The sequence below is a fragment of the Lissotriton helveticus genome, chromosome 11 (genome assembly GCF_964261635.1).
Source record: "Lissotriton helveticus chromosome 11, aLisHel1.1, whole genome shotgun sequence".
NCBI classification, from domain to species: Eukaryota; Metazoa; Chordata; class Amphibia; order Caudata; family Salamandridae; genus Lissotriton; species Lissotriton helveticus.
The window spans coordinates 529,088,099-529,105,333 of NC_136072.1; the positions used below are offsets into that span (position 1 = coordinate 529,088,099).

Here is a 17,235-nt window from a genome sequence, read left to right on the forward strand (position 1 = left end):
CCAGACTACGGAAAAACTATAAAACCATAGTAGAATCCCGTAAGAAGGAGATCAAGGAAAACGCTTGGGACTCACTTTATGATAGGGCCACATTGAGGGACAGCTCCAAATTCTGGGAAATTGTAAATACACCATTGTTTAGTGATAAGGAAAACTCCCCGTTGGAACTGAACATACCCGAAAAGGAATGGCTGAACCACTTTGAAAAGATATATGGTAGCAACCTCCTGATAGACCCATTTGTACCAGTAGTAAGTGAACAATTAATGTTACCTTTGAGATTCACTATCAAAGAAGTCCAAAAGGCTATAGAGGACACAACTGCTCATAAGGCCCCGGGCCCTGATGGGGTACCAGCAGACATGTATAAATCCAACTCCACTACATGGTCAATTGTCCTCACAAATATCTTTAATATAGCGAGTATTGACAATAGTAGATTGCCTAAAACCTGGTCACGGTCTATAATAGTCCCAATTTTTAAGAAGGGCCAGAGAGGGGACGCAAGATGTTATAGGCCGATATCATTGTTGGATTCGTCCTTTAAAATACTAGGGAAGGTGATCCTAGCTAAGATCTCAACATGGGCAACTAACAATGACATCTTGTGCGATGCACAGTATGGCTTTAGACCTGGCAGAGGCACTGAGGACCAGTGCCTCAATTTACATCTAATAGTCAGTAAATACACTGTGGCCTCAAAGGGATCAATCTATCTGGCATTTATGGACTTGTCCACAGCTTTTGACCTAGTCAATAGGTCATAGCTGTGGACCATGCTGCTGGATATGGGGTTAGATCAGGCATTGGTGTACTTCCTGGCTGAATTGCATAGAGATCTGACAGCGGCCATACGCATGACACAGGAGGGGAAGTGTACGGCTGATTTTAAGTCCGGGAGGGGAGTACGCCAGGGTTGTATTTTGGCCCCAATGTTATTTTCTTTATATATTAATTCTTTGGGTGCAAATCTGACGGCAACGTCTGTAGATGTCCCGTGTATGGGGGGTACCCCATTGCCAGTCTTATTATATGCTGATGATACAGTACTACTGGCGAGGACACCCATAGGTTTACAACGTCTTTTAAACTCCTTTGGGAATTTTATGCGAAATTTAGACCTTGTAATTAATGTAGAAAAATCGCATGTGATGTTTGTTGGGAAAGGCAGAAATAAGATCAAGACCCTATCTTGTAATGATTCAGTAATATCAAAAGTAAAAATCTTTACATACCTTGGTGTAGTGCTTGATGATCTGGGTAGCTGGGTTCCACAAGTTACCAATAAAAGAGTGGCAGTAAGAAGGTCATCGGCTGCAATCCTAGGCTTTGCGAAAAGATTGGGTGGGAAACCTCCCGAGGCAATTTTGGCGATATATAGAGCCAAAACAATAGCCATAGCCAGGTATGGGGCAGCAATCTGGGGCTATAAAGATTTAACTGTGATACAGAGAGAGGAAAATAAATTTTTGTGATCCCTCCTGGGCCTCCCCCAATCCACATCATCTTTTGCGGTTCATTCAGAGTTGGGAATGGGATATATCGCAGACATCCTAAACATGGCGCCGCTTTTATTATGGATTAGAACCTGGCTTAACCCCAAACTTACACTGAATCATAAGATTATTATTGATTGTTTGGGGCGGGACAAAGTGGCTGATATTAAATGGTTGGCCTATATTAAAAAAACTTCAGCACTCTTAGGTCGACCAGAACTATATTTAGACCCGGAAAATTTGAATAAAGAAGATATCAACTGGGTAAAACTGAATTTTATTAAGATCCGAGAAATGGAAAGAGAGTCGATTGAAATCTCTAAACCCACAGTAAGATCACATTTTATGCTGATTACTTCAATATCAGTGCAACCATATCTGACCATTGTCACACGCCCATATCATCGCTGGTTGCTGACCAAATTCAGATTTAATCAGGCACATTTTCTGCTGGGTTTTTATGAGAAATGGTGTGCCCCAATGGATAATGTGCCATGTGAATGTGACAATTTCTCCGATCAGGATTTGATACATTTTGTATTCTTTTGTCCCTTCTTTTCGGAAGGCAGGTCAAAATATATTAAGCCCCTCCTAAGGGAAATGGGCTTTTTACAGTTAAAACCTGCATTGTTGTTTCTTCAATTAATGGAAAATCATCGGGTGATGTTCTGTGTAGCGAATTTCTTGATTGCATCAATCCACGCTAGACGGAAGAGACTCCAGACGAGTATAGCTGGGGTGAATGTCTGCCCTATACCTGATAGTATGATTTAATTTCCAGGTTCTGCTTCATTTTATATATGTTTTATAATGAAATGTGAAACATTGTTGATAATGGTGTAAATCCTGTGTCTCACACAATTCTTATGTATTGCTAATGAATTTTAAATGTACAGTTATTAATAGCCCTGTATGATGTTTTTATGTATTTGCATAGTATACTTTTATGATTTTTATTTAATCGAATAAAGTGTTTTTTGACTTGACTTGATCACACCTCGTTTAACCGTTCTGACCCCCGCCTCCCCGTAGGAGACCACCCCAGCCCTCCAGCTTTCATATATGACAGGTGTGCCCAGCCCATGAGTTCAGGAGAGTTCAATCCTCTGTGCGGATCATCCACCTCCCCGGACCCCGGCCCCACTTATCTGGCGAATCGTCCCCGTGGGTGCCTTTCCCAGTCCCGAACTCTGCACGTCGCCAAAATAGTAAAGTCTTCGGATAATAACACTGCGCTCCGGGCGCCGGTTCCCCTCTTCATTCCTGTTCATTCAGCTGACTGTCAACCGCCTCCTTCGGTTTATCGGCTCGGCCATCTTTCTGCTCCCTAGCCCATGTTTTCAGAGCCTTCTGTAACTCCGCCGGGTCCGTGAAGATATGTGAATGTCCTTGCCTGTTCACACGCAGTTTGGCCGGGTACAACATTGCATAATCTAGGCCCATGTCTCTAAGACGCTTCTTGTGAGGGGCGAAATGTTTCCGTGCCTCTTGCACCCTTGCAGTAAAGTCCGGAAAAATGGAGATCGCCGACCCCTCATATTGCAGGTCTCCCTTGACATGTGCCAGCCTGAGCGCAGTGTCTCTGTCTCGATAGTTCAACAATTTCGCTATGACTGGACGGGGAGGGAAACCCGGTTTGGGCTGCGAGCCAAGTGTGCGGTGTGCACGCTCAACGACAAACATTGCCGAGAACACTCCGTCACCCAGCAAGGTGGTAAGCAATCTTTCTATGAATAGTTCCATCTTCCCCGTCTGGGTGGACTCCGGAAGGCCTGTGATACGTAGGTTGCAGCGACGGGACCGCGCCTCCAAATCCTCCGTTTTATCCTAGAGCGTTCTAATCAGAGTCTCCGCCCGCCGTCTTGCCGTGTCTAGTTCCGTTTGGGCCTCTTCAACCTCTGTGATCCGCCGGTCAGCCATGTCGTGCCGCTCCGTGTGCTTATCAAGTCGTTCCGCCATGCGATCCATTCTGTAGGACATGGTGTCCATCTTGGATCCCAGCGCTGCTATATTCGACTGGATATTTTGTTCCATGAAGCGGAGCATAGCCTTTATATCAGAGTCCTCCGCCTGCACCTCCCCCGTCCGTGCCTCTTCATCGCGCTGCGCTATGGGACTTTGCACTGGCAACCGCCTCTGCGAGAAGGGGAGCTTACTCTGCGTCCTGTCTCCTTTACCCATGCCTGGTAGTGTCTTTTGGTGGCTGAGAGTCACCAGCAGCTGTGTGTAAAAGCCAAAGGTCCTGCAGCCGCTCAATGGGGTGCCTCGTCACCTGTGCGCCCCACAGGATACCGGCGTGCAGAAAGTAGGGGTGAAATCGCTCTCGCCTCACCCCCCCCGCTCTCTCAATGGTGTGGAAAGCAAGTCCGTCCAGCCGGACCCGGTCGAGGGGTGCCCACTATGCGTTAGTGTCGTCCTTATAGAATGATGTTCACGCCGGCCGACCCCTCAACCGCACCCCAGGTCGAGTAGGGGAGCGGAACGCTGCAGGGGTCGCTATCGACACAACTGTAAGGATCCCGGATGTGGCGTAGCGCAGGACCCACCTGGGTGATAGTAATGCAGGGGGGGGGAGGGCGGCCTCCCCGGTCTAAGCTCCGCTGTGTCTCCGCTCTCCCGCAGTGCGTGGCTTCTGCCCCGGGAGGGGCGCCTAGTCTCCCTCGTCATGGAAGGGTATACTCAGATGTGAGTCCCTTGCTCATTGCACCATCAGGATTCAATCAAGCCGGGCCGACGAGGCTGAAATGCCAGAAACCGGTCCCCGGTAGCTTGTTTCCTTCCCAGTATAAGAATTGGCTTGGTAGTTTGGTTTGCCCTGTTCCCATCATGCACTGGGACAGGAACAGACTAATTTGCATATAGCCAAGTTCTGAGCTGGGATGGTGCAGTGAGCTAAAAAACGGTGATGGATCAAGCCCTGATCTTTGGACTGGGTAAGAGTGGTCTGCTTAATTCAGGCACTCTGTTCATCACCACCCCCTTTTCTGAATCATTTTTGTCCACCATAAGCGTGGAAGGGTATACTCAGATGTGAGTCCTTTGCTCATTGCACCATCAGGATTCAAGCAAGCCGGGCCGACGAGGCTGAAATGCCAGAAACCGGTCCCCGGTAGTTTGTTTCCTTCCCAGTATAAGAATTGGCTTGGTAGTTTGGTTTGCCCTGTTCCCATCATGCACTGGGACAGGAACAGACTAATTTGCATGTAGCCAAGTTCTGAGCTGGGATGGTGCAGTGAGCTAAAAAACGGTGATGGATCAAGCCCTGATCTTTGGACTGGGTAAGAGTGGTCTGCTTAATTCAGGCACTCTGTTCATCACCACCCCCTTTTCTGAATCATTTTTGTCCACCATAAGCGTGGAAGGGTATACTCAGATGTGAGTCCCTTGCTCATTGCACCATCAGGATTCAAGCAAGCCGGGCCGACGAGGCTGAAATGCCAGAAACCGGTCCCCGGTAGCTTGTTTCCTTCCCAGTATAAGAATTGGCTTGGTAGTTTGGTTTGCCCTGTTCCCATCATGCACTGGGACAGGAACAGACTAATTTGCATATAGCCAAGTTCTGAGCTGGGATGGTGCAGTGAGCTAAAAAACGGTGATGGATCAAGCCCTGATCTTTGGACTGGGTAAGAGTGGTCTGCTTAATTCAGGCACTCTGTTCATCACCACCCCCTTTTCTGAATCATTTTTGTCCACCATAAGCGTGGAAGGGTATACTCAGATGTGAGTCCCTTGCTCATTGCACCATCAGGATTCAAGCAAGCCGGGCCGACGAGGCTGAAATGCCAGAAACCGGTCCCCGGTAGCTTGTTTCCTTCCCAGTATAAGAATTGGCTTGGTAGTTTGGTTTGCCCTGTTCCCATCATGCACTGGGACAGGAACAGACTAATTTGCATATAGCCAAGTTCTAAGCTGGGATGGTGCAGTGAGCTAAAAAACGGTGATGGATCAAGCCCTGATCTTTGGACTGGGTAAGAGTGGTCTGCTTAATTCAGGCACTCTGTTCATCACCACCCCCTTTCCTGAATCATTTTTGTCCACCATAAGCGTGGAAGGGTATACTCAGATGTGAGTCCCTTGCTCATTGCACCATCAGGATTCAAGCAAGCCGGGCCGACGAGGCTGAAATGCCAGAAACCGGTCCCCGGTAGCTTGTTTCCTTCCCAGTATAAGAATTGGCTTGGTAGTTTGGTTTGCCCTGTTCCCATCATGCACTGGGACAGGAACAGACTAATTTGCATATAGCCAAGTTCTGAGCTGGGATGGTGCAGTGAGCTAAAAAACGGTGATGGATCAAGCCCTGATCTTTGGACTGGGTAAGAGTGGTCTGCTTAATTCAGGCACTCTGTTCATCACCACCCCCTTTTCTGAATCATAGTCTCCCTCGTCAGCAGCGCTGGTCCCGGTAAAAATGGCGCCGTTGGTTCTCAGCTCCCAGCGGGTCGGGCTCACCTTAGGCTCCGTGAGCGTGATGCGTTGGCAGGCCGGGGCCGCCGTATGCCAGCCACGGCGCCCGCCGCCTCCCGCAGAGTCCGCCGCGGTCTGGAGCGGGGTATGAGCCCACCGGCGGGGACACTCCCGTCCGCCAGCCGCACGCCCCCTCACGCAAGCAGGATTGAAGTTTCACCTGAGGCCGCGGTCTGCAGGCCCAGTCCGCGATCAGGAGAGCGGGTCCTCCGCCACCGTCAGGATCGCTACGTATCACTCGCAGTCCGACCGGGCCGGTCACCCGAGGTTCCGCTCGATCTGGGGGTGGCAGGGGTGTTGAGCAAATCTAGGTAATGCAGGATAGAGAAGGATTTTGTTGATGGTGCCGGCGGAGCTCGGGCACTACGCAGCCATTCTCGGCGCCTGCTAGCTCCGCCCCCAGTGTTGCGCATAGTTACCATCTGAACTTTCTTCTTGAGTACGTCACCTGCGTCCAGCCCTGGTTCCACATTCGAATGGCCCATGGATGTCTACCTATCCAACACAACGGTAGCTGAACTGGATTATGACTTGTGTGTGCGCCCCTGTTGGCAGACAAACAGGAGAGTAACCGTGATACCCGTGCATGTCATCGTGTGCAGTGACCACATCGAGGGGCTCCCCTATTGGGCTGTGTTGCGGATTGGTGAAACGGCATGGACGGAGCACATCTGTCCAGACCTGTTAATGGAATGGCTCTCCCTAATGTTAGTTAAACTCGACATAAACGTACTCCTGGAACTGATTGCCCAGGAAGCTGCGCTCACATTCATGGACGAGTAACTATGTTCCTGCAGCCACAACTGAGTGTAACCCAGAGCACAGGCCCCAACACCTTGTTGCATCTTGGAGGAATGGTCACATATCCCACCACAACAGTGGACATGTCTGCATTTGCCTGGACTCAGGATGTATGTGTGTGCACCTACACGTGTTGACACACACCAGTGCAAGGTGAGGCAGTCCCATGGGCGGAGCTGCACATCGTAGTTTGGCAATGTTCCTAAATCTAACATACTACTGGAGGGAGAGTACACACATGGCAAAGTAGTACAACATGTGACCTTGTTGGACCCTTTCACCTGCTCACTGTCAGCAGAGCAGACAGTCGGCACAGTGCGGTGGTACAGCACTATGCAGATCCCATGGGCTGTGAGTCGTGTCCCCTGACACGGGGCAATGAGCAGACGCCAAACATCACATGACTCGTCCATCAAGGCAAGGTGGGCTGAGACCGTTGCCACCCGTAATGATTGGTGTTCATTTTTTACTCCCCATTTCTTTCACCTCGACATGTTCCTATGCTGCATTTAGTGTCTGAAGCATTGGCCGGCATGTTGTGGCCCTTGCTTGCCCTTACTGACATGCACATGCTAATAAAGTCTACACAACTTCATTTAGTGTTCAACTGTGATGAGTGTTGATTAGAATGACTAATCGTGTGCCTCAATGAGCATTGTCCGTACACAGGGAGGGACTGACTGATGCATTTCACTTGGGGGGTCGGGGGGGAGTCCCTATTGACAGCTCCACCTCTGTGAGCCAGACATTGTGATTGGGATAGTTGCTGGTAGACCTGTGCTCTTACGTGTCCAGCAATGTGAGTATGGTGTCCAACTTCTTGCCATGTGGATCAATGTGATCCATCAAAACAGGTTATGACAACACAGTTGAGTGTGAGTAGGTCTGCGAAGAAATTTTCTGTTGTCACATGTGATGGGGACACTACTTTAGGGCTACTACTGAATTTCACAATTTTACACACAGCCCTATTCAATACATGGACAGATATTGGAGCTGGAGAAGTACATGGCCATGCCAACCCCACATTACATAGTGCCCTGTGGAAGGCCATGATGCAGAGGGCTGACCCAGGCAGGGACAGGCCATGTGGCAGGGATCAATCAATCAATCAATCAGAGCATTTGTAGAGCGCGCTACATACCCGTGAGGGTCTCAAGGCGCTGGGGGGGGGGGGAGGGGCTGCCGTTGATCGAAGAGCCAGGTCTTGAGAAGTCTTCTGAAGGCCAGAAGGTCCTGGGTCTGTCGTGGGCTGGTAGGGAAAGCGTTCCAGGTCTTGGAGGCGATGAATGCTACAACCTCCTTTCTCACACAGTCATTACCATCCACATCTTACTCCTCTGATATGTCTTCTGTGTTCGGTGTGTCAGGAGTGTGTGGTGGTGTTATGGCTGCATCACTGTGTGCCACTAACACATCAGGGGGCAGAGGTGGTAGGGCTGCATCACTGTGTGCCAATGACACATCAGGGGGTGGAGATCTGTGTGTCGAAGTTCCTGCAGCAGTCATCTGGGACAGGCACTGTGGCAGCAATGGCAAGATGAGGATCTGCAGGGCATGGAAGATACAAGCTACATCTCGCTGCTGCTCAGCAGTGGCAGCCATCCTTCCATCCTGCATGCACTCCATGTTCTCCATTGTCCTCCGCAGCTGTGCCGACTCTGTGCTATCATCGTTGGAGCCTGTCTGACTAGACATTTCTTGTATCCGAGTAATGGCTCTAGCGAAGTGGGTGTCCGTTAGGGACTGTAAGTGGTCCCTGATGGGACTTATACACCCACGTGTGGCATCTAGTTTGGCTGTCATGAGGTTGATACCCACCCGCACCTGTTCAGTCAGCTCCTTCTGGCAGTTTAACACACGGCGTTGGAATGCCATGTGTCTTTCCATGAGGTAGTGTGAGCCAGCCGTGGTGGTGGGTGCTTCCTGCTGTGTGGTCTGTGCAGGTGGTTGGGTCACCTCGATGCAACTGGGCTGCCCTGCTCCTGTAGGTGGGGTGTAGATGCTATCCACCAGCCGTTGGAGGGTGTTGGAGCAGATAGCCAGGGGGTCCTCTTCATCATCACTGCAGAGATGTCTGGTCTGCTTTGCAGGAGGTGATGATTGTCCCTCTGCAATGTAAATAGGTGATGCAGGTTAACAGTGTGTTCCATGTATGTTGACGCATTGTACATGTTTCCAGACAGACAGCATGATAATGTACATTGTGACTGTTTTGGAGGAGCTGGCTATTTGAGGGGAGACAGTGGACATTTCGACTACATGACGGTTGTGAGGTTGTAACCGTACATTATCACCTCACAATTTCCTCCTATGCCAGATGTGATTGGCCAGTTTCTAGGCACAAGCGGCACCATTTGTGTCTTCTGTCTTGTAGTGAAAGTGTTGCACTTTGTACCACATTGTCGTCAACGTTGATGTGCTGTGATTGCTGTGTATGTGTGCTGCATTGTGGGAGAGTCACCCCTGCAGCTCTGATCTAGCGGCCCCTTATCCCTTTGAGGCGGTGTGCCTTTGACTTGTGTGCTTTTACAGTGCTGAGATGTTGGCGACTTGGGTCATTTGTGCTCTTGGATGGTTTTTGTACTCTTGTGCATTGTTTGTCTGCAGATGTGTTGTTGACATCAGGGGTTGATTGTGCACGTGGATGTGTCAGAGTGTGACCTGCTACTTTGAGGATGGGATCCTCACTGGGCCACCTCAGTGTCCTGTCGTGCACCATGTCATGTATTTTGACTTCAACCATGCTATCGGTCATGCAGAGTCACTTGCATTGTCAGTGTGGCTCACAGAGCCGCTGCTTTGCTGGATTCAGCACATGTGCATTGGTAGGTTGTGGGATTGGTAATAGGGAGGGTGCCCCTTTGTGCACATAGTGGACGGGGGCCTACTTGGTGTTTCTATGTGTTCTGCAGTGTACCAAGGGTATCAGAGACATGTTCCACAATCATTGTGGGTGTGCAGTGTGCTAAAACATAATTGTGCATGTGTGCCATTGTGCCCATCTCCCCGTCCCCCTAGTCCCTGGTCGTTACACACCCTGTTGCTGTTGGGTCAGGTCATAACGAGCTGTGTCTGGACTCCCAACTCCTTGCACTGTCTCCACACTGCTGACTGTGGCCACCATTTCCTCCAGCTCATCCAGTTCCTCTGGCTGGGAGAAACTCCAGTAACCAGACGGATTTTCCATGGAGAAGGGGGCATAGCCAGGAGAGCTGCAGAGATGACGAAAAGCGGGACCTCAGGAAACAGGAAGAGCTGTCAGATGAGGATTGCCATCAGGAGAAGATCGCTGCTCTGCCTGAGAACAGGCGAGTGTCCTGGTGAGCTGAGGCAAAGTGCATAGTGCTCCTCCTGGCTTCCCTTTATAGTCAAGCTCCTAACTGTGCTACAAGCACACATGGACTGGCTGTGCGGGAGTAGACGTGGGGGCATGCTGGTGACTAACGTGAAGCAGTTCTGGCACATTACCAGCACCAGCTTTAAAAGCGGCACTAACTGAAAGCATGCGGTGCACAGAGCAGTTTGTACAGGTGGAGAAGAGCATGCTGTGGCAAAGAAACATGCACCAATAAAAAAAAGACAAACGTGTCGTACTACACCAATGCTAGTTGCATATCTCATAAAACAGTATGAAACCTACCACAACCACCAGAGATGCATAAACACCACAAATCCTTTTACGAGCCTCCGGGTGAGGTACAGCAATGCAGAGCACAGTGATTCTATGACATATAAACATCAGTAGATTACCATACCAGTGAGAGACCCATGTGCTAATAACGGCCGCTTGTTCTTGGGCCAATCAGACTCTACAATTAATTTGTTAAATTGTACAAGGTAGGCAATTAGTTCTTTACTTCCCTGTTTCAACTCAAGCAACTCATTATCTGTGGCCTGTAAAAGTCTTCTTCTATTGAAGATTTGCAGAAAGTCTCTCTTGAATTCTTCAAAGGTGTACAGGATTGAAGAGACTTTAGACACCCATGGTAAAGACTACGCAGCTGCATCATGGCTCAGATAAGACAATACAACGGAGACTTGGGAATGTACATAAGGGAAAATCGCTGGTCGGCACATAAAATGAAGAGAGCACTGGGTCAAAAATATTTGGGCCTTCGGTGGATCACACTGAAAAGCTCAGGGGGAGCTTATGGAATGACTTGAGATAAAGAGTGTATGGCTTGTGCTGTGTTCTTAGGATTGTGTGTTGGGGTTGCATCTGAACCCTGAGCTTCTGAAGACACAGCTTAGAAACTTGATTGAGAAAAATACCCTTCCATTTTGTTTGCTAATTCTGTAGTCTCCCTTCTAGAGGTCACTAAATCTAATCTCAGACTCTAATTTCCCTCCCTGACAGCCATTAGTTCCTTTTGAATGACTTCTAAGATTCCTCCTAGATTTTTTTAATCAAACCCTTCAGCCATTTTGCTCAGGTGAGTTTTTAGATACCCCTCCTGAACAAATTACTTGGAAGGGTTCGTACAATGTAAGAAGAAAGCAACAAGAAACATTTACATATTCCCTGCCCATACTTGCAATAAATATCTCTCTATATTTTCTATTATATCTTAGAACATACCCCTTGTTTTGACTGGCTTTAGCTTCTCTTCTATTTTTTATGTAGGTATTCTATTCCTCAAAAGAACAGAAATAGATGAAGGAGATATTCCTAATAAATAAATTATGTAACAACTATTTCTACATACCCTAAAATGTACCATTCCTGTGATAAATGTATATTTGATTGTTTCTATGTACACTGAAAAATCCTGCTACTCTGTCCCAAGTCTTTTATTACAACATTAACAGCCTTTGTCTTTTTCTCTCTTTAGAGTACTTGCGTGACTGGAACAGTTGAAGTTGATGAACAAGTTCTCCTTGCTATCGGAATTGGTAAGTATTCTTCTGTCTATGTTTGGTTGAATTTAGATACTACTTCTGACAGGAAACAACCTCTGACTTAGACTGGAGCACAAAAAAAGGAACATTGAGTGCTAAAACTCCTGTGGAAGAACACTTGACAGCCAATACTAGACGTTCCTAACACTATCCATCGAGCATGCGCGATGAGGAGCTCTCACTAAACACTAATCTGCTAACAACTGAGACGAATCCAAGGAAAAGCCAATACTCTGATGAAGAACTTCAGGGGAGTGCGCTGTTAAGGCGGTTGCATGTGCGCTTCACACTGTTCATTGCTTTCGAGTGCCTGATTGGGGGAACAACTATAGCACTAATCTTGAAATCCAAAATTGCAGTCATCTTAAGGAATTGTCTTCTCAAAAAAGATTTTCAAGATGAATTCCTGCATTTGTCTTCGATTTGATTAGCCTGTTAACCTCAAATTTTGTCTTTCATAACCACCACACTTGCTTGTTGGTGTTCCTTGTTTGGATAAATACTGTGATTCCTGACAGCGCTCGAACCAATGATTTTTCACCCATTGATCCACTCTAGACCAGAGTTCGCCAAAGTCGGTCCTGGAGGGCCCGATCAATGCCAATTTTTTAGTAAATTCATATTTAGATAAATGTAGGTATCTTAAACATCTACCATTAATCCAGCCCTCCAGGAACGACTTAGGAGAAGCCAGCTCTAGACAGTGGCCCTCCTAATGCAAATCAGTGTTGACCCTCTAACTCATTGAAAATGTCATCATAAGCCTTGGTTTCTTACCTCTCCACCCTATAGCCCACTGTTGTTTTATTTGGGAGGTTTAAGGGTCTCACCACCCGAATCTCAGAGATCAAGGAACACCCATGTGTGGCCTTAAAAAACGATCAGAAATGGATGAAAATGTAACAATTAGAGGTTTTGTAAAACAAAAAACTGATTATGTTTCATCAAAAATTCTTTACAAAAAGATAGCAGGTCTAATGAAATTGATCAGTGACATTTCCATTATTTCTAAACCTTATGCCACTGCAATTTATTTATTCACTTGCCTGGGTAACAAGCAGCTATATTGTTGAATGGGATAGAGGTTCCTGTTACTGCGATTAATGAGGTATGATTGTGTCCCTTCCTTTTTATGGATTGGCTTGACAGCGCACCTGCCTATCTGACTTATTAAGTCCAAATCTTCTAAAATATAAATCAAGTGGGCTTTTGCTTTACCCAAGCAAATATTTGGTATTCACCTCAAGCTATTTAATGGTTGGTGTCGCAAAAATGGCAGCATTTTAGAAGAGGAAAGAGGGAGATATCATAAAAAAATAATTGGAAGAATGTATTCCTCCTATTGACTTCTATTGAAGCAGAGGCAATTTTAAGTGGGAGACAGCTAAAATAAAGACATTTTGGCTTCAAAAATCGGGAGTCAACCATCTTAATCGGGTGTGTTGGCATGTAAGGTGTTGTTCTGCCTTCTTTGAAATGCTCAGACTATTTTACATTGGGAACGTCCTCTGAAAAGAGGCACATTACATTCTTTATCTTATATTTGCTCTGCACACAGAAAGCAATTGAATTATTTTGTTTTCTTTCCCTGCTGCAGGCTTTTTTTTAATAAAGTTTCAGTGATCACGCAAAAAGCAAGCCAGACCTATTGGCTTAGCAAATGGATGTGTTGCAGTGTTTTGTGCCCTTTTCTACCATCGGGTTATTAAAGACACTCTTGGCCCTCCGATGGACCTTGCTTCGTGCCGAAAGGGGTCGGACAAGAAGGGTTTCAACCAGCCATCCAACGAAGAGCAGGAATTGGATAGCTGCTCTACAAACTGATAATCAAATTCATTTATATGATTGTCAAAACTACGCTGTACAAATATAGTAATTTAGTTGGGCTCATATCGTTCTAAACAGTACTTCAGTTAAAGCTACAGAGAACAACAACATCAGTACTCAATATCCAGATATCTCTCTAGTTTGATCCCTTTCAGTCATTAATAAATCAATTGAAATGCTCACTCAAATGAAAATAAAGTATGGTGAGACAGAGACAGTTTGGTTCACTTAGTTTCTTTATCAAAATTTAGGAGGTAAGTACATTACTTAGGCTTGATTCAAAAGTAAAGAATAATCAGGTTAAATCAGGTTTGCCATAAAATGACCATAGCTCTGAAAAGTTCAGGAAGGGACCTGAGCTAAGCCAGTTCAAAGCAGTCTCCCATGAGGTAAGAGACCACCAAGGCGCACACATCGTATGCGCCAGTCCGGAATCTGAAAAGGCAAGTCTGGATCCATGAAATAGATCAGCAAGGAAGTCTGCAAGAATGAAAGTTCTCCTGAGAAAGGCAGTGAGAGCTTCTTCTTGTTTCTGTCAAATCAATGTATATTATGATTCGCAAGTTCCAGGGTGACACCTCCTTGGTCACCTTACTTGGTCAGACTACTCTGTCCATTGGTCAGTGCGTATAGGGTGATTGTCATGAGACATAAAGAAGTCATATTTCGTAGGAATATAGGCGGTGCAGAATACGGAAACTGTCAGGCCAATACATAGATGTATACTCTTAAACAAAGATCCTTCATCAAAGGCACGTGAGCGAATTTGAAAAGACAGTTTCTCAGGCAGACATTCCCAAAGTAACAGAAATTCTATAAAATAGTCCTTCATGTTAGTAGAAACTCTTGAAGTAAAAAATAGGGGCTATTACAATGCATTAGGAAATAGGGAGCCGTTCCTAATGCATTGTAATCAGACAGTCAGATTCCTTTCCGACCGAACCATTAGGAAGGTGTCGGTCGGAAAAGAATCCGACCTGTCATTCCGACTGGCTTCCGATGGGCTCAGAGAGCCCGTCCACCAGTTGGAATGATTTCAGTAATCCCAAGAGTGGCTCTTTTCGCCCGAGGGATTACAATGTTGCGCTATGACTGCCTTTCTGTGCCGGCCTTGCCGACACAGAAAGGATGTCAGAAGTTGACTTTGAGGGCCCCCACCAGGGCCCCCATGGGTGCACGGCCTCCAGGGTTCAACTGCACCTCTACATTTTACAATGAGAGCATGCATTCCAGTCGAAAAGCATGCTCCCATTGTAAGGAATAGGAGTAGGAATAGAAACAGTGTTCGGTTGCATCCTAATTGATTGGTCTGGACTGCTGACAGGAGGTCAGTTGGTCCCAGTACCGAAACAATGTCGGGCGGACTTAAGTTCGCCCAACATCATAATTGAGCCCATAGTTTTAATTCACTTTGTAATTTTAAGAAACTTTCTCACGAGATCGAAGTCTAGCAACAAGGAAAAATGTGTGCTAGCAGGTCGGTCTGCATTGAATTTAGACTAATAGAAGCAAGAATATACAGTATTGAAATATACATTATGATTAAGAAATATAACATTCAGATATTGTTATCAGCTTATTTGCACTTGGGAAGCTAGTTAATTTCAATGTAAATAGCATGTGTAACTATAGCGTATTTACTGCATTTTCAAAGTACCAACGTACACATGTATTTCAAATTCCCAATAACTAGTATAGTTTTAGGTGACTTACATTAGTACATATATGAAGATCATTTTGAAAGATTTCAGCTCCTTTGAGTTAACTAGGAATGTGCAGCACCATTTTCTCTTTTCTCTCTTGGTACACAATTTAACATGAGCAAAGATGGAATTTTAAAATGAAACTCTCGATTGGTACTTAAAATGTAATCTAGACTACATTAGTTGTCATTAATCCTTCACATACATCTTACTTTAACAAAGATAGTTGATAAAATCTCTATAACACATGTCATCACTTTCACATTTCTATTATGCATTAAAAGAATACACCAGTTCAATTTTGTAAGACAGGAACCTTTGTAATTAAAATGAATACCTCTGTCTATTCTACACTCTCCTGCATGCTTTTACAATGCAGTAACTAATATTTCTCGAGATTTTCTCAGGTTTTTCTCGCATTTGTGTATCTTGTGCACATCTATCATAAATTCAATAAAAGGTGTCAAAATTGGTTTATTTGTCATTTATAAGTTTTCCTACTGTATCAGTTCCCCCTTTGATAAAGAATCACGCCATCACACCATTATCTTATCTGATGTCACATCTACAGTACAGTTGTTCTCATGATCTTCAATCTAGACTGCTCTAGAGCCTTTATTTCACCATAGTATCCACTTTTCTGACTTCCAATGCTATCTCAGACCTTTTCCCCTTCACCCTCCTTGTTTCTTTCCTTGTTTTCACTCATCTAAAGACCTTGTCTGCAACAGTCAAAATCAGTCAAGATGGGTTTTAAGGTCAATCCACTTCCCAAATTTGCAAACCATCTACCTATAGAGTGATAAATCCCTTCTTAATTGATTCTCAACCACCATCAGTTAAAAAAACAAAACATTTTATTGACTTTTGGGTATAAAAGGCAGAATGTCTGAGTGACATGAAACATACACAACATTGGTAAGATATATCCGATAAAATCATTAGTCCCGGTAGCTCCATGAGCAGTCTGGGTTAAAACATCATACCTTAACTCTGGTATTAACCTATCACTAGCAATGCCTCATCATAATACATTACAGTCTTGGTCTCGCACCACACTTAATATGCAATTTCCTAAAGCTTTTACAATTATTGCACATCTGTAATTACCTTGTTATCTAATTGGCTATCTGCTGTATTATATGCCTTCATGGACCATCAGTTTTTAACTCATTCAGGTCCCTTTTCCAGGTGGGCAAAGTTCTTAATATATCTTTCAAAACTGTGCTCTTGTCTGGAATGTAAGTGTAACAATGTTGCACCTTTAAAATCCAGCAGACTTCACCTTCCTTTGCATGAAGAACACCTAAAGGAAGTCAGTTCCGAAGAACCATAGATCTCATAGCAATAATTTCAGTTTAGATTGTCAAGAATCCACCAGCAGTGTCAGTAGACAATTTGACTACTACAGTAGAAAGTGTTCAGATTTTGTGAGAATTCAATATTGCCCCAATAGATGGTATTAGGGCTCCAAAATTATCTCCCACTAGCTTTCCTGCACGTGCATATCTTTTAAGTCTTTTGTGAGAGATTTTGTTGGTTTCATCATACTGATCCACATGATGTATCTTCAGACAGGATCCATACCATTTTTAGGTATCCTGTACAGGAATTCTTTCCTGGGACATATTAGACTCCAGGAAATACAGGATCTACACCTACCAAAAACAGCCCCTTGTTTCCCATAACTTGAAATGTGTGGTCAAATTCGCTGGAACCAGCAAAGTTTACATTAGCTTCAGTTTTATAGAAAGCGTTCCTCTATATTGACAATCTAAAGCTCTAGCAAATTGATTTCCTGCCATCTTGAATTCTGATTAATTGCCTAAGGTGGTACTGTTGTATGATTTGGATTTTTAGCCACAATGTCTCTGCGTCTATCTTCTATTGATTCTACTGATTATTTTTCTACCTTGTGTAAGTTGCATGTTGAATTGTGTCAATGTGCATACGCAGTATCTAAGCTTTGAGAAGGCCTAAAGAATTCCCCCATTATTTAAGCTGTGTTAGCATCTGGCAAAGAATTCAAATATTTCCTCATA

General features: G+C 45.4%; 1 protein-coding gene across 1 annotated transcript in view; it reads left to right on the forward strand.

Moving 5' to 3' along the window:
• The window catches only part of LOC144791495 (uncharacterized), a 343,115-nt gene that overhangs the window by 90,858 nt on the left and 235,022 nt on the right, over positions 1-17,235 (forward strand). The window contains exon 2 of the mRNA XM_078666192.1: positions 11,597-11,657. Within this exon, the coding sequence (XP_078522318.1) occupies positions 11,597-11,657 (61 nt within the window). The remainder of the gene's footprint in view (positions 1-11,596; positions 11,658-17,235) is intronic.